Genomic DNA, 27,332 nt, shown 5'->3' on the forward strand with positions numbered 1-27,332 from the left:
TACAGGAGAGAAAGGGGGGATATAAATCCAAACTCCTCTTCTTCCTCTTCTTCCTCTTCCTCTTTTTCTTTTTCTTTTTCTTTTTTCTTCTTCTTCTTTTTTCATTTCTTCCTCTTCTTCCTCTTCCTCCTCCTCCTCCTCCTCCTCCTCCTCCTCCTCTTCTTCTTCTTCTTCTTCTTCTTCTTCTTCTTCTTCTTCCTTGTTCTTCTTCTTCTTCCTCTTCTTCTTCTTCTTCCTCTTCTTCCTCTTCTTCTTCTTTTTCTTTTTCTTCTTCCTTTTACTTCTTCCTTCTTCTTCTTCTTCTTCTTCTTCTTCTTCTTCTTCTTCTTCTTCTTCTTCTTCTCTCTCTCTCTCTCTCTTCTTCTTCTTCTTCTTCTTCCCTCTTTCCAGCCACGTAAAAGATTTCCAAGCTTTCTAGTAGACTAGGAGTGCTCCTCTGGCACTTTCCTGCCAAAACAATCACATGGAGGGGCACTACTCCCTCAACTCTCTTTTTGACATTTGAAAAGAGGATCTCCACTGCTATTTCCGTTGTTTTTCTTCACCTCCTTTCTGAGGCTGAGGAGATCTATTTTTCTCATCAATAGTCATTCTATTGAAGACTAAACTACATTTCCAGACAAATTTCCACTTTGTCATTATGGCTCAAAATGCCACCTCAGGATTGTGCCAAATGTGGCTTTAACATTGTGCCGATAAATGCCCGTTCTCTGTGCCTGATCTGCCTGGGGAATCGCACAGCACAGCTGCTTCCTTTTTCTGTCACCAATTTACCCTGAAAACATGAATGGATGGAGCTGGACTCAAAACAGCTCTTTTTCAAAGGCTTTGGCTGGGTGACAGCCTGAAGAAAGGCATTTTGCCCCTCCCTAGCAAGGGGTGATCTGGCAGCCTCAGATGCCCTTGCTCTTTTCAAAGGCTTTGGCTGCACACCATCATGAATAAAGGCACATTCCCTCCTTCTTGACTGTGTGCTCAGACGCTATTGAGCAGGTGAAACCCTGAGGGCTGCCTGATGAAAAAGGCAGGGTAAGCACCCAAACTCCTGCCTCCACTCCTGACCTTGTGTTGAGTTTGCTAATCTCCTTATCTGTGGGCGGACTGCACAGAAGTTTAAGGAGTGATGAAAATAGGGCTCCACTTGCTGTAACTTGTTGTCTGCAAAATGGTCTTCTGTGCAGGTATACGCCTCCACTCCCATAGGAGTGCCGGAGTTTTACAGCGGGGCTGAGCGACTTCCTTGCCCTAGGCATGCACTCATTAGTTGCATCGCATAAGACGGAAAATCACTGACACACCCCTCCTCCTTCCCCCCACCCCCACGCCCCTGTGCCCCCCCTTACCTTAGTTCAGCCGGCTGCAAAGAAGAGCTGGCTGAAAAGAGGCTGAAAAAGCAGAGCCTGGCTGGTGGGGCTGCGTGTTGGTCTGCGGGCGGGAACTACACTTCCCAGGAGACCTTGCGAGCTTCCTTCCCACCCACTCCAGGAAGACCTCTGCAGGAGTTGGGGCTTGCAGAGGGGGCATGGGGGTGGAGCCCAGGAGCCATTTTGCCCCTGGTACCATTCCCCACCCCCATGCCTCTGCTCCCTCCTGCTGTATTGTGAACTCTCTGGAACCTTAGTTTCTCAGGGTGTCCAGCAGTGGCATGGAGAGAATTGATGGAGTAGCACCCTTCTTCCTGACCATGTGATCGTTTTGGCAGGAAAGTACCAGAGGGAGCTCCTAATCAATCAGAAACCTTTGAAAATCTTTTCCACAGCTGGCCTGCACACAGGCAGCCCCAATATGCCTGCACCTAAGACCATTCAGCAAACAACAGTTACAGGTAAGTGTTAACACTGTTTGACAATAGCTACTGAAAAAGAAGGCAAAAGCCAGGGCTGGCATATCACAATCGTTAAGAGCATGCGTTGTGAAAGGAAATTATTTGGATGAAATCTGTACTCAACAAAAGAGCTAGAGATAGCTCCTCAATTATCAGCAGAAACTTGAATAAGCTGCACAAAAGGAAAAACAGAATTGCTGGCAGACTTATGAAGATTAAGCATCTACAGCTCTCCAAGGACACAAGAAAAATGCTCTATAAACATTGTGAAATTTGGTGCCTTTCACATCTTAGTTTTCATTTATTTGTGAGGAGCAAAAATGTTTAGTTCTAGAGTTTATAGAGAAAAACTGGACTGTATGAAAATAATGCCTAATGAAATCCCAATTACTGAGATGGGAAGATAGTAGTGCTTTAGTGGCTTCATTTTAGCTCTGTTTTTCGCCTGTCTTTCCTAAGATTATTTGCTTCCCTGCTCTCAGGAGCCACGTGATATGTATTACTGAAGTCTAAGTCCTTCTTCTGTTCTAAGTCTTGAGGGAGGCTCAGATGGGTTGTTCTACTACTCTGTCAAGATCCATAGTTGATTGGAAGTAAGTTGCATCTTCCAACGGAGTGCTTTGTGGCTACTTTATGGCAGTTTTGCAGCACTGCAAACCAGTTAGAGTTCCATTGCTTTCCAGTCAGTAGCTAGTTGTCGAATTCATTTCAAGGACTCAGGAGTGAGTCAGACCCAAAGGCAAAGCCTTCACATTCTGAGGTTTGACCTGAATCTTCCAGGTAGCTGTTAGTAAATAAATAGTTCCCAGTTAAATACAGAAGAAGATGTTGTTTGTGCTGTGTTCACATCACAGCAGGAGTAAGCAGAAAAGTGATAGTTAGGTGTTAAATAAACTAAGGGAATGTAGTGGTGGAGTGGGGAAACGGGGGGTGGGGGTAGAGAAAAGGAGTAGACCAAATGAATGAAGAGGGGAACTGGAGCACAGAGGGTTCAGATCTGGTTTATAAGGAGAGGACATACTCCTATTTCTCATTTGTTATGGTACTATTATGTGTAAGTATCCTTACAAACAACAGTTTTTGCTACCTTTAATGAATGTTCTAACACCTTGCACAGAGAGCGACTTTTTGGAGCGAGACAACAGGTGTGCTTACCACACATTAGAAATACTGGAGTCTTTTTAAAAAAGGAATTAATTAATAGAGCCATTTGCCTCTGGTGCTTTTTGCTTCGCTTTTTTTTTGAAACATAGTTTTTCAGTTGTGAGGCACAAACTGAGAATGTCATGCTTTTGAAGCAATGGGAAAGTTAGAATTTGTCCAAAAGGTATTTCAGTGATGCTGGAGATGTCATATGAATTCATAAATAATCTATACGACTGAGGTCTTTGGTGGGGAAGAGTGCCGCGATGGCACCGCTCGCCAGCATTATTGTGTGTTGCCGTGGAGACAAGCTCCCAGAAGCATGAAGGCTTGAGAATAAAGAGCAAAAATCCTGGAATCGACACACATTAGAAGCAAACCATGTGGGTTATTTTTTTTTCTCCTGTAGAATGATGAACATTTATAAACATATGGACAATGTGATGCCCAAAATGTTTGCAGTATTAATAGACGTAATGCCATAAATAAAAAAAGAGAGAAAATATGTTGTGATTCATGCCGCCCAACATACTTTGAATGCAGCGATCTGTTTGATGAGAACAACGTTATCCTGTTCTCCTCCCAGCCCAGTTTGGAACATGAAATGGTGAATTCATCAGGAATGTGCCCGGTTTTAATCCATTATGCAAAAACCATCATTCTTTTTCAAGCTGATTTTTCCCCCGATTCTTGCATTCTAATCTACATTATATGGATGTGAAAATAATTTTTAAAATAAGATCATTAAGAGTGGAATTAAAGCATAAAACAATGTAAAGGATAAGCTCCTGCTATGTAATTCTGGGGCTATTCAATGAGACGAGGAAAGCCAAGGAAATCATTAATGAATTGGAGACTACATTTAGTTTGATGTTGAGAAAGAGAGAGAGAGAGAGAGAGAGAGAGAGAGCGAGAGAGAGAGAGAGCGCATAACAACACTACCGTGAGTCATAGAATGAGTCTGACTGCAACTGAAATGACAGATGTGCACATCGCTGAATCGAAGGCTGAGCTGCCAGTCTGCTCCCCACCCCCGTGTTTCAAGGTGGTAGCCCCCCTTTTTCTATGTTTGTCAGGGAGGAGAGAAATGATGTATTTAAGAAGTCGAGCTGGAATGAATACCCAGTGCAGAAAAGCCCCCTGTGATGCAGGTGAAACCGAGAGAAAATGACAGACTCAAGAGCTTCAAGGTTAGCACCAAATTGAATCTAAATTTCTCAAGGCGTAATTTGACTCTCTAACTATTACAGCAAGCTGGTTCACACATCTACCCGTACATTCCTCACCTTATTAATTGAAATATTGTTAACTTCTAGCATTTTTGAAAGTCTAAAACTTTCAAAAATTGGGAAGGGGGAGTGAGCGTTTTCTTGAAGATGGGTGTTGGGTGTTGGGGATGGGTGTTGACCACTCTGCAAAGCTACCTTTAGTTGCAGAAATGCAGCACTGATTTTTCCGAAGTTTAGGCTTGGATAAGAATAGGTACATTTGGACTCAAGTCATCATGGACATTTTTCCAGCTCAGTTCTGCCTTCCTGTATGTGTTACATCTGTCATCTCCCTAAAGGCTCCAAATATATTGAACTGAAGTCTGACTTCAAAGTGGGATGTGATAAGAGTCGGAACCACTTCTGGGACTGAACCAGAATATTCCATTCTCCAGTAATTGAGGAGTTTTATGACCTTTTGGTTTGCCCTTGTCTCTGGAGTCTACACAGTCCTCCCCACCCTTCACAAACTTCATTGTGCTATTCTACTCTGCAATCCAGACCCCCCCCCTTCTCTCTGGAATTATGGTAAGAGTAGAACTGACCCATTACTCGGTCTACCAGTTATTTTTTCAGAACAGCATCTCTTGGTTCTGCTCATCTCTGGTTCTGAAATATACTGTTTTGTGCCAACTTATTCCTCCATCCCATCTCTAACTGCAAAATACTATAGGCTTTCCTGTGCACAGCTCAGAGATGCGCCAGGGAAATTAAGTGGGAGAGGGCATGCAGGGAGCTCATTCAGAATTGCCCCAAAGCATGCCTTGCTCTCCTGGCTCTCTAAGCCACCAGTAACATGACACCTACCCTTCTGTCCAATATGTTGAGTGAGAAATATTTGAGCATGGATATCCTTGCCTCACTTGCCCAATTTGCTATTAGTTAGGGGTTCTCTCACTTAGTCTGCTCCAGAGGTGTAGCAAGGGTGAAAAGCACCCAGTGCACCGGTGCGTCCTCCACCCCTGCCATGCCCCCGTCTGCCCCGTCTCCCACTCGCCCCCCAGAAATAACTCCTTCTGGGACCTAGGGAACACCCTCGCCTCTCGGCCTCCCACAGGGCTATCACTACGCCCTGGTGCAGCCACCCCATCCTTTTGGAGCTACGCCTCTGCTCTGTTCTGTTCTGATGATTGTGAGAGTGGATCCACCAGGGGGCCAAATGGGGTAGTTGACTTAAGTATTGATTTCATCTGATGACAAGGTCAGTATGGGAAAAAATGGGTTAGGTGATATGTGTATAGCTTAGAAGAGCCTAGGGTTACCAGCTCTGGATGGGGAAACACCTGGAGGACTGTGGGATGGAGTTTGAAGAGGGTGGGGTTTGGGGTGGGACCTCAGCAGGGTATAATGCCAGGATGGAACCCACCTGCCAAAGCAGCCTTTTCTCCAGGGGGGGGGAATGATGGGATCTTGAGTACATTCATGGCAAATTCAATTGTAATAATGAAATTCAATCCGAATTATGGTAATCTCCTGGGTGCCCCTGGAGGGCTGGTAACTCCAATTGAAGGTGCTTCATGCTGGCAGGGGCGCTGGATGGGATTTGTAGTCCAATGAACTATCTAGGAGGAGCGCGCAGGATTTGCTTAGATCCCTATGCCCTAAGGTGGGATCAAAGTGCTAGAAGAGCATCAATTAAAAGGGTAATTCCTCAAACCAGAAACTTGTCTTCGTGGGGGTGCTTTTAGCCTTGGCCCTATGGAGAAAGCACATCGTACTCAAGCACCAGTAAAGACTTGGCCAGGAGGACCTTGAGGACCTTGGGCAGTTTGCAACATGACAACTCAGGGTTCGGAGCCAGAGTGCCCTCACCAGGAATGCACAGGGAATGCACAGGGAAGCACAGACAGAGGAGGCCTCACACTTTGGCTTCCTGTTTGTTGCCTGCACTGAAAGTAAATGAGTTTCAGCTTTGGGCACTGTAGATCCTTATGTTGCTGTAAAATGTACAGAGTTGCCCCTGGATTACCCCAGCTGCTGGGGCTGGCTCCTCATTTTTGATATCTGTCTGCAAACAGGCCTTTACAAACCTGCAAGAAGGACTCATAGCATTTGCAGCAGGACCCCAATTGAAAACATTACTGAATTGCCTCTGGCTGACCCTAAAGCAACCTAGGGTTATTTGGGGCTATTATAAACAATGCAGTTATGGGAAATGTGAAAGCTGTGGATGATATCTCAGGTCGGATTGAAGATGCTGCTGTATTTTCAAAACAGGCATGACAGCTTTGCTCCATTCATGAAATTAGCTTCCCTTTGGAATCATAGATAGGATATTTATTTTGCTGAGTTAAAAACCTGGGTCATATTGGAAGATGTTAAAACTGTTTTTGATACCAAAGGAAATTTTTCATACTGTTGGTTTTCTTGTACATAACACCCATCCATGTTCGTGTGGTATATTCTGACTTCTCTAATGAGTCTCATTGCTGCAATTTTTTGGAAAGCCTTTGGGCAAAATTCCCCTCTAACATGGATGACTGGGAAGCTGTAGCTGCCGCTGGGACGCAAAAAGCAAAAAAGAAGGAAAAATAAAATTAAAAAGATTCTCTTAAAAACAGTGCTGTCTTGTAGAAAATCAAGCTGTTTCTGCTATTATTCGTCTAGTTTTCATGTGTTCATTTTCCCCTTTTCACATAATTTAGTGGTACAAAATGCTGTGAAAGTTCATGGAGTTTGAGATCTTTTAACAAATACTGTGGCTTTCTAAGACATCGGCATCTGCTCTCTGGGCAGACGCCTTGCCATCCTGCCGGTGTCCAAATTCCTGCTGGCGCAAAAGCTGTTTTGAACCCTTCCAGAGATGTAGGCATGATTTTTCCTTCCCCTTTCCTGTGTTATTCATCCATGGTCTGATACCACCTGCCAAAGAAGTGAAAGTCTTTTTTCCCCCTCCATAGCAGGCAGGAGAGTATGGGAGAAGGGACTACAAATGGTTCTTCTGGATCAGCAGATAAAGACTTAGAAATAAGCTTCTATTACAAAGTATAAATCTAAAACCTCTTGTAAAGTTGTTGTCTTCCGGCTTTGCGCATTCCGATTTGATCAGAGGTGACGGTACCTTATAATTCCAGTATAAAGTTACATGGAAGCTGGACAATTCCCATCACGCGAAACCCCAAGCAAAGCATACTTGGATCCCTCCAGAAACCACCGCTACTAAGTACTGTTGTTTTATTGTAACACTTTTATGCTAATTTGAAATGCAATCTAATACTGATGCAATCTAATACTGATCCCAGAAACAAATTGGCCAATTGGCCATGCCGGCAGGGGCTGATGGGAATTGTAGTCCATAACATCTGGAGTGCCAAAGGTTCGCCACCACAGTTCTAGAAGTAAAGTCATGAAATCTTAGAGCAAGTCCACAATTCCTTAACACTGTAAAATATAAGGGAATGTTTTTAAATTGTGAATTCTATCACTACATGAACCATTTGATGGAATGTAGTGACACAGAACTTGACTTAATGCAGAATTAGGGCATACGTGTAGAACAATTTACGGTAAATGGTAGAAAACGTCAAGCTATCCTTGACCTCAGTAGTCACATGATAATCTTAACATTGTTTAATGTTTGCTTTTAAACTTAGTCCTGCCTTCACCTTAATTATTAACATCACTGGGGCTGTGTGTTTCTCTGGATGTTGGGTACATCTTAAAAAACCACCGCTATTAAGTACTGTTGTTTTATTGTAACACTTTTATGCTAATTTGAAATGCAATCTGACTATGTTTTTTCTTAATGATGTTTATCCTGATATGCTAATAAAGGACCCACAGGGAATAAAAAAAAATCTTGCTCATCTAAAAAAGGCAGCATCGCTCTCCTTGATCTAATACTGATCCCAGAAACAAAACTGGTACCAAGTCTGGATAGTGCTAGAGGTTGATTGTCTCCTGGCAAATGGCTGCATCAGGCATCGTCAAAACCAGAAGCTCTCTTTTTAACAAATCAAGTATATCCATTTCTGCTTGCAGTTGCTCGGGGATACTAATGAGCGAAAACTCTGCATAAAATAAATATGGGAATGATAAGTATTATTGACCCAAATTGCAGAGGAGAATTTCCCCAAGGCTACACAAATATCCTACCTGCCACTTTTGCTTTTGCTTTGCAAAATAGAGAGAGCTGGGCATTCTGCCTGCGTATCATGGGAACGGTCTGTGTTAATCATCAGATCTGGCAAGCTGGAGCAGCACCTGAGTATCCCCCCCCCCCCCAATTATGACAGAAAGCCTCTCAGTGCTTGTCTTGCAACTTTCTGAACAGTGGACTCGCTGCAACACAAATAAGTGCAAAATGCTTTGCACTTATAAGTGAAAGTACATTTCTTCCCTCATGTGGAGATGATAATTTCAAGTGTGGTCCATGGCAACAGTGGGTGTTTGTGCACTTGTGATCTGCATTCTCAAAGAGTGAGTTTTATAGTCCCTCCAGGTTGGGATTCTCAATTACATCTTCAATTTTATCTGCTTCAAAACTCCTAATTGTACTCTCGAAGATCACAGAAGCCCAGCGATTTTTGAAAACTGGTAAAGTGCGACTGTTCCTCCCTCCTTTCTACTCTATTGTAAACTAAGGGAATTCAAGTATGTACTTCTCTCTTCTCTTGTGGGTTTCTGCACACTTCCTTGTCTTTCCACTGCTTGCCATCCAAGCGCCGATTCTGGCCATGCTGGCACCACTATTTTATATTTTATGCTGTACAGGGTCTAATTGATAATTCCAGTAGGTATTTTGTCTCCAGCAGGCAACCTCTCCAGAGGGAGGTTTCATGAAAAGGAAAGGAAGCAGTAAGCAGGCAGATCAGATCGGCATGGCCAGGGACAATTCACAGCAGGAGACTTCTCTTTCAAACAGAAAATCACTGGGAAGCACACAGCCACGCTGCAAGCAGTTAAGTGCAGTGAGCCAGTTGGTAAGAATTTCAGGGCTAAGCTTGCTCCTAGTTGTCAATTCCTGCACACATGCTGATAGTGGCGGCAGACCTGTCTGGTAACAGCACAGGAGGAAGCAGAGCTTACCCCAAGAAGGTACCTGTATGCACCTTGACATTTTCTTTTTCTTTTTCCTGTTTCCTGCTTTCTCTCTTCTTTTATCCTTCCCCCTTTCCTGTAGACTCTTCCTGCCCAGCTCCTACTTATGTTTCCCATGTGGATCCAACAAAGGAGACAGGTGTGGCTGTCCAAACACCCAGCAATGGTGTCATAACACAGTGTCTCCCCTTTCTTTGTGCAAACACCTCCTGTGACTTTTGCTACTTTGGGCAGCTGATGAACCTAAGTTTACTCATGTAAAATGTGTCAAGGAAATGTGACGAATGGTGTATACCCTTTGGCTAAGATTCAAAGAACCGCATACAGCTCTGCATGTACTTTGGAGACCCCTCCAGTTAACATCACTCGATCTATTAACATGATTGCCTCTTTAAAAGCAAGTGGTTTGAAAATTAAGTGACTATCTGTATGCTGGTACTTTTAATTTTGTATGACTTGAAATTGCTTCCATTTTCCATTTGCCAGCGCTTTGGTAAACTGAGGGCATGGAACTGAGGATGTCTACAGATACATAATATTCCACCCTCAGAACATGGGACAGTCTTATAGATGTATTCCAGCACAATACAGAGAACTGCTGTTGGTGAGTTGAAGAAATAAGATTAGGTCCTTGTAGATTAGGTGCGCTGTAATCTGGAGGAACCGGGTTTGATTCCGCGCTCTGCTGCCTGAGCTGTGGAGGCTTATCTGTCGAGGAATCCAGTACGCTCCCCGCACATACGCCAAGCTTCTGACGCTTTGGAGCTAGCTGGCATGGTTCCTTTCTACGAGCTTCTCCAACAGTCCCACCCACCTCACCAGGGTGTTTTGTTATTGGTTGGGAGGGAAAAGGAGGCCTAGGAGCCCCTTTGAGTCTCCTTGCAGAAGAGAAAGGGGGGATATAAATCCAACTCTTCTTCTTCTATGTCCAAGCTTTCCTGTACCATATGCATAGCAAGGGGTTGCAACGAGATCCTGGTACGTTGACGCTAAAAGAGTTTCAATTTGAGAGCCGCAGTAGAGGAGAAGACTTGGCCTAATATAGGACTGACATTGTTGTGTACAAGTTTTCAAGTGTCAAGTTTTTCTTTTTCCGCCTGAAGAAGAGTTCTGTCCAGATTGAGAATTGATTCTGTTTTCAATATACATTTTTCCAAAATTCATTTTCTGGAACTTAAGTGGCACTAATGATTCATAGTGCAAGTTAATCTTCGTGTGGACATAAAGGAGGGGTGATCACATGGCCTAAGCAGGGGAACCAGAAGTGCAATTTATAAGGTGCTTGAACAAGAACGAGGTTGGGAGAAGTGATAGGGTGCTAAAGTATTAAAGCTTAAGGCACTGATTAAAAGTACCATCTAATTAATGATCACTGAGTCCCCAGATAATATTCAGTTGTAATGACTTGCTTTAAAAACATTATCTTCTACCCAGGTGTCTCCACATATGTATTGTTGGAGGTTTGCATGGCTGGAATCAACTGGTTGTTGTGAGTTTTCCAGGCTTTGTGGCTGTGATCTGATAGTTTTTGCTCCTAATGTTTTGCGTGCATCTATGACTGGCATATTCAGAGGTAAGATGTGTTTCTCTCTCTGTGGCACAGTGTGGTGGGGAATATGCTCTTATCCTAATTTGGACAGGAATGTGCGCGTGTAAAGTACATTAACGTCGATGTGATATTGTACAGTATGTATTAGTGTGTGTGTGTGTGTGTGTGTGTGTGTGTGGTGGACAAAACATATACTCCACCGCACTATCACTCCACACTGAGCCACGGAGAGAAACCTGACTATCTTACCTGCGGATATGTCTTTGAAGATGCGCAGCTGCATGGATGCAGAGCAACCTTTTAGTAGCAAAAACTACTAGACTAGTGGGCTGGCATAGGGCAGATAACTCACAAGAAAGTGCCTCAACCTCTAGTCTCCAGATGAGATTTGCAGGATCTATAAGCATATGATAATAGTAGCTGAAATGTGCCAGGATAGCATAAACTAGAAGCCTTCCAATTTCCAACTTTTATTCCAGCAGTAACTGTGAATCCTGGCCAGTATCTGCAGGTGCTGAATGGGTAAGGGAAGACAAACAGCTCTTTTCCACTTTTAATAGAAAGGAAGTTTGATCGTAGTGCACCGCTAGTCATTACCATTTTGCAGATAAGTACAAAATAAAATCTGTTGTTACATATGCATTTTTACCTGCCCATCATCCGTAGAGCTTTGTCTGTGATGATTCATTTGTACACACAAATGATGAAGTGATGCTGCGCTTAAAGATGAGTGATGAACATTTATCTGTATCCACCCACAATAATGGCAGATCTGGCAACTTATTTGGAGAAGCGGGAGGGAAGCCAGCCGGAAGGCCGAGTAACCGGAAACCACCTTCTAGTTCTCTAGTGATGTTTGTAGCTGTCCTATATAAGTTGTCTGTCTAGTGCTGGCTCAAGGACACAGACAGTGACTCTTTCATGCAGTAAACCTATTTCCCAGTAGGAAATGGTGGCTGGGGGGTGGGATGTAGCAATAATCCAGACTTCCAGCAGGGAATACCCGACAACCCAGAAGAATTTGATTGCAGCAAATGCTCCAGAATGCTAAAAGAGTAGCAGGGAGAACCATTTTGATATATTGGTTTTTCAGGTTCTGGAACGGGTAAAGTGGGAGTACCCATAGGCCGAAGCCAGCTGTGCGTGTGTGCAAAGTAACGTATGTATGTATGTATGTATGTATCGTGAGAGAGAGAGAGAGAGAGAGAGAGAGAGAGAGAGTGCTGTGTGTACTTTCTTTTCTGCTGGACAAATGATAGGACAAGTGGTTCCCAGTTGAATCTTAGATTAACTGCCTTTTGTCGCAGAGTGGATTACCAAGTGATGAGCAATCAGCCTCAAGTCCGTTCCATTATTGGGGCGATTGGTACAATCGGATTTCTAGAGGCAGAAACTTACTACACGGTTTTGGAACTAAAAAGGGATTCTTAACTGGGGATTCATTTTTTTTCCTTTGGTTGATCATCTATATGCTTTGCGACACTTTTAACTAGAGGATGTTAATTAACAAGCCTCATCATGAAGGCTTCTCTGAAGTAGATTTTAAAATATTTCAAAGCTCCGTTACATCTTAGACGGAGAAAGGTTATGTAAGATTCTCAGAATGGTGGTCTGCCTTTTCTCCGAAACCACTAGCGGTTTCATGATATAGTAATGATCTCCCTGCTGCCATCGTAGTTCATTGTTTAACGGTATGCCGCTCTCTGAAGTTTGCATGAAACGATAAGAAACCTTCTTAATTACAATTTTGTCCAGACTAGCTCATGCAATCAGCATTTTTACATGTGTCCATGAATATAAGAGAAGAGTTACGAACCATGGAAGGTACAGTTCTCGGAATCACAGCAGCAATTAAGTAAACATAAAACACATTGAAGTGTGCAATTTGTATTCTCTTTTGTCCGGTTCTTCAGGCGGAGTCCTTGCCTCCCAATGAAGGTAGCAGTCAGGCATTTTGAGTGTGCTAAGGGGAACGGGAAATCGTTCGATGGCTCCTTTTGTGCAGGCAGAGCCATGCACTTGGGAGGCTGATGTCTGCCATTGGCATCCCTTGAATTGTAAGGGTTGAAAGATCAGTCATTAGTAAGTCAGATTTATTTACAGTCTTTGACCAAAGCGTTTAAATCAGTTATTATATTTGCCCTCGTAAAAAACACAACACCATCTTATAGTGATTAAAATATTTCTTTGGGTGTGAAAAACCCCCACTCGCATCTGTGATCAACAGTGAATCTCACTAGGATTCCAGTCTTGTTGTGGGAAGTCCCCGCTGAATAAAACTCTATTTTTGAGTCAGTCTGTTTTGGATTGCTCTCTAGGTGATCTGGGTAAAGTGCAGTATAATCCTAAACAGTGTAGTGCAGTGTAATGCCCTTCTAACCTGGTTATCTTCAATCCTATTTTCAGGATTATGCTTGTTGCCCCTCAGCCTAACCCTTGTATGGTTGTTGTGGAACCAAAACACTGCCTGAGAACTGTGGTGGAGCGGCAGGAAGCAAATGTAAAAATGAATGACACTTATATTTTTCTGGGTTTTCTAATCTAACACTGAATAATAGAGTATATGGTAATTCTTCTCCTCATGCCCCAGCCATCATGGAGTACTAGCATGCAGGAGCAGCAGTGGCGTAGTGGTTAAGAGGAGATGTGCTCTAATCTGGAGGAACCGGGTTTGATTCCCCGCTCTGCCGCCTGAGCTGTGGAGGCTTATCTGAGGAATTCAGATTAGCCTGTGCACTCCCACACACGCCAGCTGGGTGACCTTGGGCTAGTCACAGCTTTTTGGAGCTCTCTCAGCCCCACCCACCTCACAGGGTGTTTGTTGTGGGGGGGGGGGAAGGGCAAGGAGATTGTAATCCCCTTTGAGACTCCTTACAGAAGAGAAAGGGGGGATCTAAATTCAGCTCTTCTTCTACTGGGGAAGATTAGAGAGTTAGGACTCAGGATTACAGCTTGCAGGTTTAATCTTTTCTCAGTCGTGGAAGCTTGCTGGATGACCTTGGCCAGTCATTCTCATTCAGTTTAACCTATCTCACAGGGTTGTTGTGAAGATAAAATGGAAAAGGGCAAAATACTCTTGCCATCTACTTTGGATTCCGTTTGGGGAGAAAGGTATCAATATCTTTGGATTGCCTTTGGGGAGCAGGGTATAAATCTCTGAATAAATTAAACATTAAAAGGAAAAAGGAAAAATTTACATTTCTTCGCGGCTGGAAGAATGGCTACTGCATCCCTGTGAGTTAACACCTACCATTTTCTGAATGCTGGGGATTTATAGAAGAGGCTAGCATAGAAGCAGAACTTCTCGGAGTTGGTGATCTTGTTGATCCCACAGAAACAGAGATTCATGGTTGATCAAAACATCTTATCGCTTCTGTGCTGTACCTTTCAAATGAAGTTTTAATAATCCACCTGTGTGGCTTATTTAATAATCCACCCTCCCTGGAGGAAATGGAAGTTTCAGTGGGATAACTTTATTTATTACTTCCCCACCAAGTTCCTTCCCAAAGTTCACCCTCTCCAGGTAGTATCCCCAAAATCTCTAGGAGTTTCCTCAAGTCAGATTTGGCAACCCTGCAAAATAGACCACTAAGAGATCTAGGGATCTAGAGATTCCAGGGGCTCCTCCAGTTTTATGGAATGATCTTCTTGAAGTTGTTAAAAGGTGACTACTTGGTTGAGATTTTTAAATTGTACAAGCTAGAATTCTTCGGTATGACTTTTAATAATCCACCTATGTGGATTATTAGTAGTCTTTTATGGAAACCTTATTGATAAATCTGGTTCTGCTTGAGATAGCTAATTTTAAACCCTTACTAGATCAAATGTTTGTTAACAGTAGCTTAGAAACTGAGCTGCTTGTTTCTGGCATTCATGTGATGGTTGCATCGCGTACTCAGCTTAGTTCAGCTGACGTCAATTGTTATAGAATAAAACGAGCACGTATTGATTTCTTGTTGGGTTTGTGTGCTCTCATCCCTGTTCCTGTTACACGGTGCACCAAGACTGAAAATGGAAGTCTTCAGTCTGCCTCCAGCTGGTCATAACATCTGAATGTAGGTGCTTGTTTTCTTCCCCCAGCAACCGAGATTCCTAGCCAGGATATCATGTACTGGGAAAGAAACAAGGCTCTATTGTTAAGGCTTGAATGTCACAAAACATTGTTCTGTCTTTGACTGTGGTATGCCACGCAGAAAGAGGAGGGGTGGAATGGGAGATGTGCAAGCCCAACAATTAACCAGATCACAAATAATGTCTGATTTGTGCATGATCCAAATATGGCCTTGGTATGTGGGGGTCATTTTTTCTGTGATAAAGCACTCTGACTGGATGTTCAGAGGAACTGATGGAAAGTCCCTGTACAAATCACAGGCAATGAATCATTGAATCATAGGCTCATTCTGCACATGCAGAATAATGCACTTTCAAACTGCTTTCAGTGCTCTTTGAAGCTGTGCGGAATGGCAAAATCCACTTTCAAACAATTGTGAAAGTGGTTTGAAAACGCATTATTTTGTGTGTGCGGAAGGGGCCATAGAATTTAGAGTTGGAAGAGACCCCGAGGACCATCAAGTCCAACCCTCTGCAATGCAGGAACACACAATCAAAGCACTGCTGACAGTTGGCCATCAAGCCTGTTTACAAACCTCCAAAGAAGGAGACTCCGCCACACTCTGAGGTAGTGCATTCCACTGCTGAATAGCCCTTACTGTCAAGGAGATTTTCCTGATATTTAGGTGGAATCGCTTTTCCTTCACCTTGAACCCATTACGCCTTGTCCTAGTCTCTGGAGCAGCAGAAAACAAGCTTGCTCCCTCACCAACATGACATCCCTTCAAATATCTAAACATGGCTATCACGTCACTTCTTAATCTTCTCTTCACCAAATTAAACATACCCAGCTCCGTAATCCTTTGGCTCATGACCGCAGGAACATCTTAACCATGATTTTTCATAAGTCGCTTTAATTTAATTTGCTTGCTACTAATTTCACATATACTTATGATTCTAACTCATGCGATTTTAAATGGAGGTGTTTTGGCTTGAGTGGTCCATAGAGACTTTAGATGGCTAAACTATTGTTAATGACAGTATTTATCTGGTGAACTATAATTTGATTTGATGGTGTCGGGAAAGAAATCCATTTTTTCCACTTAGATGTGGATACTTGACTATCCAATAGTCTTCAAGGAATAAAATAATGTGTACTTCAATACATTTTTGTTCTGAAGGTCAGTTATTTAACCAAACGGTAGTAGATAGGATGTCATAGTCAGCCTGACATTAAGCTAACGTACGAGCTCTGCAATAGTTTTGTTTGTTTGTCCAGTACCTTATTGAGATCATTTGCATCATCCATTAAGGGCCCAATGGACCATTTTTTAGAATGAGAAAAAAAATTAAAGACAACAAAGAACTGAAAAGTAAAAAGTAGTTTAAAGATCTTTGGAGGGAGGCAAACTATGAATGAAGAGCCTAAATGTGTCTTCCTTTAACAAGAGCCTGCGTGTTGTTTCTGTTCAGATGCAATCACATATGGAGTAGCTTTAGTGTTCCTTGAAGGCCTGGAATTATTTTGCTTTTCTCCTCTCTTTTGTCAGTTATCTTTGCTCTCTGGCTCAGAAATCAAAACGCTTTGATGCCTACTCACTAAGTATATCTTTGCTTTCCCCCTCCCGCCTCCCAGTCTTTCTTTGCCTCCTTCTCCCTTAGGGTTACCTATTGCCATTGTCATGCAGTGAGAGTTGGCAGCAGAAAAGAATTTAAAAACTCCTGTCCTCACTGGCAATTCTGAACTGGATTGGGGGGGAAAACAGCCTGCTGCAGGGTTATCCTGTGAAAAACCTTTAACTTTGAAATCAGGCAGAATAGAAGCGTCCTGAAGTATTCAACTACTATGAAGCAACTACTGAAATGGCCCCAGCACAGAGCTAAAAAAAATAACTGTTTGGAAGATGTCTCTAGGTTCTTTGTGGTTGTCTTCTTTGCCTGACATGTGATTCTAACTTCTAATTAATGCTGATTAATGGAACATATTGCATAATTGTTCTTTCTATTCTAAGAACACAATACTCTAGTGCTACATCATTTCCCTGTGTTGTGTTTTAACTGTGATTTCCAGAGGTCCCTTTCAATTTTGCATAGCCTATGTGTATTTTGTCTTTTTATTCTAGGGATTTCTTCTGCTTTGAAGAGTCTTGCTGTGAAACAAAGACTGTTCTGATTTTAGACAAGTCAAGAGTTGTCTATCTTTAGATGAGGTGGTGTGATCCATTTAAGTCCTTTTGGGAAATTGTTGAATTTGATTGAACTGGTTTTCCACTTTGTTTTCCAAATTGAAATATTTAGGACTTTTGTCACAGAGGTGTCAAGGAACAGAGCAACCCCCCTTCTGTCCATCCATGGAGCCTCATATATAGTGGCAATTTTAATTCAATACTAGAAGTTCCTATTCAGAATGACTCTAGACTATATGTATGACTTTTTATTGGCTACCAGAAGTGGACAATGCTTTCAAACTGTGGTGACTGATCTCATTGCCATTTTTTAAAATTAGGATTGTTTAAAAGAACATCAGTTGTTACTTGTCTAGCTGCTGAGACTGCTGATTCTCTCTTGATAGTGATCTGGGCTGCGATTGACACTTGTACCCAATTTGTGTAATGCGACCGTGTTGTTGTTCTTCCTGATGTACTTGTTTGTTTACTAGAGAGGCAGAGAAATCACCAATCCCCCCCATTTTTGAAAACATGCCGACTTTTTTAAAAAAGCCTTGCTTAAAATCCAATTTTGGTTAACTAGCATGTATCTTTTGTACCTTCTTTTCTAAGATATCGTCTCCACATCTTATGTTGAAGTTGTACATTCAGAGCATTAAGAGAGGATCCAGAAAGCCTTATGGGTGGGAGGAAAGTACTTGCCAGTTTTCCTTTACAGTGGCACCAAGTGCCCTTCTGAAAGCTTCCTTGAGTTTCATGAGCAGCATTTAGAAAGGGTGGACTATTGTGGGAAAGGGATTAGAGATGTTTTGTTGTTCAAGTAGAACTCTACATACTGTTCCCTTGGTCCCCTGCGTTAGCCACATTTACCTGTTATGCTTCTAGAGTTGTTCTCCAGTGCTTATAATTTGAGGATTTTCAGGTTGAAAGTATTATAGTGATGTGTTTTCAGTGCTGCGGTTTCTGACCACTTTATAACATATGATGCCTACCGAGTCTCACATTTAGTCCAGGTCTCCATTGCCCTACCCACTGTCAAATGACAGTAGCATTTGAGAATAGAGATGAAAGAGATAAAAAAAACACTTTTACTGTTAAAATGCTGAGGAACTATTAAATGATGTATTATTTATTACACTCATAGCTAGCGGGATGTTTTGCTTGAACAACTATTTTTTTGGCAATTTGCTGAAAATAATAAGGTAGTGACTGATCATAGAGTTTAATGTAAGGATTCTTGCTCTACTGATGTACACAGATTACGTGTCCTTCACACTAGGATTCAGCCAGGATATTGATGTTTTCTTTCTCACCTTTCATTTTATAACTGTGTTTTTCAGTGCTAAGGAAAGTGAGCTTGAACACTGCAAAGCTTAACATTCATGATTTCTAAATCAATTTGCTAGTCCCCATGAATGCCAAGATGGGCTTGGAAATGAATGTAAAAAACCTGATGATATCTCAGATACCAAAGATATGACTGAGTAAAGTTTCAAGTGGCTAGAAAGCTGGGCAGATGGCCTTTTAATTTCTTGTTCCTCTGTACGAAAGAAGCTGTAAAAAAATCTCTGTGATCCACTGGAAAATAAGAAGCTGTAAATTTGCATAAGTGATAGGTTGCAGCATTCAGTTTTGCTTTGCACAGACTTTGATGTAACCAGACAGTGCCTAAATATGTAGTTAAAACGGGAACATCATTTATATGTATTCTAATGGAGTTCCCATGTTGACTAATTATAAATGGTTAGCCTATGAGAAATTCAACATACCTTTTTCTTTCTAGGTTGATGCCATCCCTCCTGACTCTATAATTAACTACATGGTACAGAATTCTAAAGGAAGAGCCTCTGGTTTGACACATTCAACAGCAGCCCAGTCAAAATTCACTGAAAACCTCCCAATGAGAACCTTCAACCAACCCCAGAAAGATAAATTTCCAGTAAAGCCAGAAGACCAGTTTGATAGAAAGGCTCTCTTGGCAGCATTAAATTCATACGTTGCTCAGAAGGTGGCAACTAACAACCTAGATGGAAGTTTTTCTCTTAGCAGGACTAAAGGAGTTTCCTCCTCTAGTAGTATGCTGGAGCCTCCTCAGGCAGATCATCTTGATGGGACATTGCCAAAGGAGAAAACAGAAGATTTTCAAATGAGACCGTTGTTCCAACAAAGGCCTGGGTCTGGACTGGTGGTATCTGGCTCTGCTCAGGGTGATCTGAGAGCCCCTCTAACTACAGTGGATGGTAAGTGTTCGATTTACTTTATTTCTTTATTAAGCTCTCGTCTGATGACCTAGATGAGGGGTTTTCCACTATGTTCAAGGGAATGTTGTGATTTCTTGAGCGCTTACCCAAAAGACAGTTTGCCATCGAAAGTTTATCTTCTCTTTCAGTAGTACAGTTGTTTTAGGGCACACTGTCAATCCACCTGGCCTCTTTCAAACAGAGTGTGCTTCTAGGAAGACTCCTCTACAACAAGGAGAGTATAAGTATGTATAAGAGGCATCTTGTTGAATCAGACTAGCGGTCCGTTTAATCCAGCATCTTGTTTCACATTGCAGCCAACCAGTTGTTCTGGATGGCCAACAACAGAATATAGAGGCCAAGTGCCCCTGATATTGCTTCCTAGCCCAGATATTAAGAGGTTTACTGGCTGTGGCTGTGGAAATTCCTTTAGTCATCATGGCTAGTAACCTTCCATACATCTATCTCTCAGAATATAAAAGGTGGCAGAAGGTTATGTGACAGACTCTCACTTTTTTTAGCAAACAAGAGAATGTCAAGCAGAAAGTCTGAAAACTGCTGTCTGGTAAGAAGAAAATCAGACTTACAGCCCATCCAAAACTGAAGGTGGCTGTAAACAGTACCAATGCAGTGCCACCCTACCGCCTCCAAGAGGCGAGGAGCAAAAAATAATGCTGAATTTGGTTTGATCCATTGGATCCTCTACTAACTACACGGTGTAATGATTAAGAGCAGGTGGATTCTAATCTGGAGAACAGGGTTTGATTCCCCACTCCTCCACCTGAGTGGCGGAGGCTTATTTGGTGAACCAAATGTGTTTACGCACTTCTATATTCCTGCTAGGTGACCTTGGGCTAGTCACAGTTCTTTGGAACTCTCTGAGCCCCACCTACCTCACAAGGTGTCTGTGGTGGGGAGAGGAAGGGAAAAGGAGCTTGTACGACACCTTGAGTCTCCTTACAGAAGAGAAAATAAATCCAAATTCCTCCTCCTCCTCCTCCCCCCTCCCCTCCCCTCCCCTCCCCTCCCCTCCCCTTCCTCCTCCTCCTCCTCCTCCTCCTCCTCCTCCTCCTCTTCTTCTTCTTCTTCTTCTTCTTCTTCTTCTTCTTCTTCTTCTTCTTCTTCTTCTTCTTCTTCTTCTTCTTCTTTTTCTTCTTCTTCTTCTTCTTCACTGAGATCTGAAATTATGGCTTTGAGTTGGCTTATTAACCATACCTATTCTTAGCTATAGTTCTTCCTGGTGTATAAATACAGACATCTTGCCTAGTTGCCTGGTGCTGTACGTGCCACCACATAGGTTGAGATATCAGTGGGGAGTCTATGCAAGAGGCAGGGGAAAGTGAGGTGTGCATCTTTTGCCAAGCAAACCAGGATTTGAAAGATCACTTGCCAGGTGAATTCTTGTTTCAGAGTTACGTAGCCATAGTTAAAATAAACAGTGGTGTTAACTTTTCCAAATCCAAATCCAAAACCTTTATTAGGCATAAAATTAACTTTTAATAAATCAGCTGCCAACAAATGCTATAAAAACACATGGGATTTTTTAATCCTTTGTACCTGAATGGCTTCTTTTCCTTTGAAATCTTTTCATAAATATTTTTTTCCTTAGCTTGCTAGAAGTCATCTAATCGAATTTTTTCCTAACATGTTTCTGACATACTTAATGTGCTACACTGTCCAGAACGGCTCCCGGTTGCATTTTTTGTTTTTTGTTAGCCTTTCAGTGATCATAAACACCAGTTGTCCAGCAAATAACAATATTTAGTGTTTTAGGTCTTGTGGTACCTTAAAATATGTAGCTGAGGTAATGGCTCTCATCCACAGATTTTATGCTAGGATATAAATTTGATTGTCTTTAAAGTGCCACTAGACTCCTCTGTGTTGTTTCTGCCATAGGCTCATGACTACCACTCTAGTATTTTAGCCCTCGTTTTCTTTAAAATGTCAGTCACCTTTAACAAGGAGCTTATCTTCAGGAGGGTTTTCTTTTTCAGTCAGTGTCCTGGCCACTGCCCAGAGTGAGGAGAGGCACACTTCAGAGAAGTCAGGCATCTCCCCTATCTCCTTTTTATTTAATGAACCAGAAAGACCCACCATGAGTCTTTTAGTGGACTCTGAAGTCAGCCGTTGGCAATTCATTTTCTCCTGTGTGATTTTCTTTCCCTTTATTTTCATTTTGCCTGAGATGGTGATTGTACGTCGTTTTAGACTATGGAACCCGAGGAAGTAGACTGGAGAGATAAGCCTGATAGAAAGAAAGAATGGAAAATAAGTTGAAAATAAATGAAACTGAAATGGCTAGTTTGCACTAATAGCCTTTTCTCTCGCAATCCAGTTTTTGGCTTGACAGTGCAACATTGCTAGAAACTTTGCAGGGGGGAAAGCCCACTACCCGGTAATGTAAAAGAGAAAACAAAAAGCTGTACTGAACACTGAATATTTTCTGTACTAAACATTGTGCACTCTTGGTCTTTTGTGTGAGACATGTAAGGCACTATGGGTCTCAGGCTGGGGACTGGACCTAGGCACTTTACTGGTTGATAGCACTATTTATTTTTTTAATTTATTTTTATATTTGTACCCCAAACCCTACCCCCAAAGGGCTCAGGGCGGCTTACAGTGGCATTAAGCCTAAAATAATACATAAAAATACATTTGTATTTCACTCTACCCCAGCCAAAGGCCAGGCTCAGGGGGGTATAACATGTACAACATATATACAAACATACACTACAAAAGAAGCTGCTGGAATGCATTTGCTACATCTCAGTACTGCTACTGTAGATAATCTGGGGGTGGTTTTGTTGCTGCCAGCTCAGTGTGGTGCAGTAACTGAAAAGTCAGACTAGGTTTCAGGAGTCTCAGGGTCAAATTGATCAAGTCATTCTCAGTCTAAGTTAGTTTACGCTGTTATTGTGAAGACAACCTAGAGCAGTGGTGGTGAACCTTTGGCACTCCAGATGTTATAGGCTACAATTCCCATCAGCCCCTGCAAACATGGCCGGCCATGCTGGCAGGGGCTGATGGGAATTGTAGTCTATAACATCTGGAGTGCCAAAGGTTCACCACCACGGACCTAGAGGAATGTACTGGTGCCTTGAGCTATCTGGAGGAAAGGCAGACTAAAGTGGTGTCATATAAACGGAACTTAAGGTGGATTAACCTTGAGGGCCAGTGCAGTTTCCCTTGGTTCTCCAAAGCTCACCGTGGTTTGGCTTAGTTCAAGTGCAGATTTAACGGCTTATATAGACTAGCTATCCTTACTTATCTGCTGGTTGCTTTGTTGGCCTTGACTGTTTTACTGTTGACAGGACATAAAAGTTCTACACTTGACCTAATTTAAATATTTTTAATGAGACATAACTGTGCAATACAATGCAGATTTACTCCAGTCTAAGCCCATTGAAATCAACAGGCTTAGACTAGAGTAACTCTCCTTAGGATTGCACTGGTGCTGTTTCAGTAGCAGTGTGTTGTTTATCTGGGGCTTGCAGATAATTGCTGTACTACACTGAATAACAAATTGGCTCCTAGTAACCAGGCAGTGGTGCTTTATGAAATGTTGGGCTGCGAAGTTGCCAGTAATTGAAGTAGAGATGTTCAGTCTTATTGGCCAGTCTGAAGGGGAAAATAGTAAGATATTGAAGATGAATTATATGTTTAGTCAACAAAAGTAATTGCAGAAATGACACATTTTTGGTACCGCTTATCTGCAGTTTTTAAGATACCTGCAATTAGTGCGACCTTTTTCTCATGAATTGCTTTCATTCTATCTTGCCACCAAATACTACTTTTTTCCCTTCCAGTTCCACATATTTTTTTCATCCATTTGGTTCTGGAAATGTTTCCCCTTCATTTTGCTGTATTGTTTTCCAAGCACTTTAACTGTGATTCCCCCCCCCCATTTGTTTCTAAGCCACTTTCTCTCGAGCATTCAATCATATTTATTTCCCTGTCTCACCATATCCCAGGCCTTTATCCATACTCTGTGTAGTTTCCCAACCTCCCCTTCAGCCATGTTCTCCTCCCCCTCCTCCTCCGTTTTCAAAAGGAAATTTTAATTTTTTTTATCTTTGTCATATTCAACTAGCAATATACCATTGAGACAGAGAGACAGTGAAGCAAAGTTGGTTAAATCAGCTTTGGCAGTTTCACATAGAACTTCCAATGTTGACATTCAGGCAGAGATATAAAGAAGCAAGGTTGATGGAATCAGCTTTGTCAATTTCACATAGAAGTTGCAGTGTTAACAGTCTGGTTGGTTGGATCAGCTTTGTCAATTTCATATTGTACTAGTGATGTAATATTAGGACAGTGAGCAGTTTTGAAGTGTGGTGATTGCATCACCAATTTAACACTGAGACACAGGGGCAATTGAAAAGAGTACAAGAAGAAACTGCTGCATGTATTCAGGGACTGCTGCAGTATCAACTGTGCATTACTACAGATCAAATCTGGCAAAAATGTGGTTCTTCATGTGTGAGTGGGTGGGTTACGTGTTTCTGTTCCTTCAGGCTAATGGGACCTGCTTTAAGAGTTGTTTTGGCTTCCATTTTGGGTCGGTAGTTCTCAGTTGCAGAAATGGTGGCTGAGACATTTTTAAATTCCTACTTCAAAATGTAACTGTGTGGTGATACTAAAGTGCCTGTGTAAAAAGAAAAAAGGGGGCGGGCTGTTCCTCTGTGTCACATATGATACCTCACAACCTTCAGGAATAGTACATTATCAGCAGCAGCATGTGGAATACACACAACCGAAGAGACAAGAGGGAAAAAAAACCCAAAACAATGGGTGGAAGGAATGATTTCCCAGAAAACGTGTCCCAGACAGAAGGTCTGACCACTGGGAAAACCTGTAGAAAACTGTACATGAGAAAAAAGGGGTTTGTTTACTTAATATATATTTCATCTTCAAAACCTTAATATTTTCCCCATCAGACTTATGTTAATAACATGTTCTGAACTCTGTTATTTGATTTTCTTTGTAGATCTGTTTCTAAGAAATCCAATTTATCTGCTGTTTCTTATCCTGTCTCAGGTGTCATCTTCTATTTATGTTCTTCAGAGTCATTGATGAACTCACTTCCCCCTTTCCATCCACAGCTGACAAGTCAGAACAAAACATCGCTAAAATCCTAATTTAAAAAAACTATTCTCTAACAAGAGCCAAATTAGTCCAGATTTTTTTAAAAAAATATTCCAAGATGACTATTCAACCACGAAGGAACTCAGGGTACCTGTTTAAAATAATGTCTCTGTTTAGAATAACTGTGCTTTATTTGTTGATATTGATGAAAATAATGTTTTATCATCTTATAGAAACAAATAAAGGTAAGGCATACTTAATTTTACAGGTTGGAGATCCTGTGATCCATCTTAATTTTACAGGTTGGAGTTTGTATTGCTAGTGGGATCTTGGATTTGATGAGCAACTGGTAGTGGCTGACTGGGATCAACCACCAAGGTGCTATGATGCAAAACTCTTGAACTATGGATAAAATGGGCCAAGGCAGTTTGGGGGTGACATAAATGGAAGATGACATCTGAGACAGCATTTAAAAAAGCAGGTAGACTGCAAAGGGTGGCAGATTCCATAGTCAACAGTGGAGACTTCAGCACCTGGACAGCTCCAAAGTTGAACCAAGTATATGTTGAACAAGTCTGATAATGACCACTAAGGAAGTTAAAGCATTTGGGTCTGGAATGGCTTCTTGTGATGCTACTTGTCTGGCAACTTGGAAGGGATTTTTTGGTGACTGTTTCACTGATGTAGCATGGATTTTAGACTCCTTTTTGAGTTAATCTAATACAAATAATTCTGCCCCCCCCCCCCCTTTTAAAGCAACCATACTGTTCATATATTTAGCTTGTAAGTCACCATTCCCCTCACAGGCTCAGGGAGGCTTCCAACAGATAATAAACTACAAAATCATAAGTTACATTACAATGTAAAAGTCTTGGATGATGACTAGCCCATTAACCTTAAATATACTAAAATACTAAGCCTTAAAACATCCCGTAGATACACAAGTCCAAAAACAAGAAAAAGGAGGAGTAGGGGAGAACGAGGCCATTTGGATGATGGAAATCATAGCTGCCTCAACCATATGCTTGGTGGGACAGTTCTGTTTTACAGGCCCTGTGGAATTGCATCAAGTTCTGGCCTGACTGGACAAAATGTTCTACTGTGCTCCGGCCAGGGATTTCCAACAGATTGTTATTGGCTGAGCATAGCATCCCTTGGAAGTATTGTGAGAGACAGTCCTGCAAATATGATGGCCCCAGATTATTTGGGGCTTGAAAGGGGAGTACCAGAACCTTGAACCCGATTTTGTACTCCACCTGAGGCTTGGATGTTGTTTGGCTATCCTCCTTATATGTAAAATCTCTAATACATTATCTGCTTTTCAGTCTGCACTAACAATGTTGAAGTCAGTTGAGTGTTCTATGGTAATTGATTGCTGCAGTTCAGCTGTATTTGCAAATCTTATGTGACAATACTAAATGTAGAAATTTTGTCTTGGAGATATAGTTGCAACTACATAACACAGGCCGCTCTATACCATTTTATCTAAGGACTGTTGTTTCACCACTAATTTATCCCAAATTCCAATGGCTATGGTTGGTCCAATGAGATAACTTACCCAATTACTTGTAGAAGATTTATATGAGAAGATATTTCCATGAATTAATGACATTTGTATGCACACTGAATTTGAATAAGAAATAGAAAAACATTAAAAATAAATATTTCCAAGGAAACATTTATGAACATACTGAATGTAATTTAGAAGTCCTTGCAGATAATCAGATTGGACTAGAGCCGTGATGGCAAACCTTTGGCACACCAGATGTTGTGGACTACAATTCCCATCAGCCCCTGCCAGCATGGCCAATTGGGAATTGTAGTCCATAACATCTGGAGTGCCAAAGGTTTGCCACCACTGGACTAGAGCAAACATGCTTTCCTTCTCTTTCCCCCGTACATATTTTTTATGAGTAATCAAATGTTCATGTCTCTCTGTTCCCTCCCCTGCTCTTTCCTAAGAAATATTTATACAAGATGTTCTGAGGAACTTGAAGAAACATCATGTGGATGTAGATAAATTGGACCCCCCGGAGCTGGATGAGATGGCTGATATAATCGCTGATGCCATTGAGGCTGTTGATGCCGATGAAGAAAAGAAAAATGCTGCTGGGAATCTTGAAGGGGAGGCGTTGGAAAAGGGTACAAAAGCAGAAGGAAAAACTGATTATGAGACAGGATTAACGGAAGAAGGTTATCAGATGCAAGGTACTAGATTAATCAGGGTACATTTGCTTCACTTGTTTTTCTAAAGAAATCAGGCTGTTTGACAATAATTAAACAGTTTTCATCTGCTTGTTCATTGGCCCTCATGGGCCCCCTTCCCTACCACTTGCTGACTATTTTCTGTGCCTTCCTGCCTGCCAGCGACTCCTGGCTTTTACTGTACTATGTTCCCATGGCAGGGTGCAACTCACTGCCAATCTAGCAAAGCATGCAGATGTGCATGGCTTCTTTGGTCTCTCCTGAACATTCTCACTTGCCCAGTATCACTGGCCAGCCCCCAAAACACACCCAGCTATGAAGAATGTCTCAGGAAAAAACCGTCCACAATTATTTGGGAGGCATTTGCCAAGAAGGATCAGTAGGTGGTGGAACAGTTAAACAACTTCCTCCAACAGAATCCCTTCACATGCCTTTCCTACCATTAGCGGTTCATTACAGGGAGATAGGGGTTCGTCCCTAAGTTAAAATGTTATTTCCAGGATGTAAATTTCTGTTTTGCTACGTAGACATATCCCAATAGGCCTAAACCGCTAACTGAAAGTTTTTATTGATTTTATAACTGAAATATTAAAATGGGGTTTTCAAGCCAGATTGTCATACCTGTGAATCAGGAATTGTTTTCAAGATGACCTGCTAAAATAATTAGGGAGTTGTATGAATTAGTTACAGAGTGTATCCTCCAAATATCAGATTTTAAAATGTTAACCTCACCATCTGGTGATAGTAATCCATTCCCCT

General features: G+C 41.9%; 1 protein-coding gene across 1 annotated transcript in view; it reads left to right on the top strand.

Moving 5' to 3' along the window:
* The window catches only part of PTPRN2 (protein tyrosine phosphatase receptor type N2), a 714,418-nt gene that overhangs the window by 187,632 nt on the left and 499,454 nt on the right, over nt 1-27,332 (top strand). Inside the window, exons 6-7 of the mRNA XM_048510498.1 lie at nt 18,823-19,283; nt 26,331-26,576. Coding sequence (XP_048366455.1) covers nt 18,863-19,283; nt 26,331-26,576 — 667 coding nt within the window. The 5' untranslated portion in view covers nt 18,823-18,862. The remainder of the gene's footprint in view (nt 1-18,822; nt 19,284-26,330; nt 26,577-27,332) is intronic.

Source organism: Sphaerodactylus townsendi, linkage group LG11 (genome assembly GCF_021028975.2).
Source record: "Sphaerodactylus townsendi isolate TG3544 linkage group LG11, MPM_Stown_v2.3, whole genome shotgun sequence".
Lineage (NCBI taxonomy): Eukaryota > Metazoa > Chordata > Lepidosauria > Squamata > Sphaerodactylidae > Sphaerodactylus > Sphaerodactylus townsendi.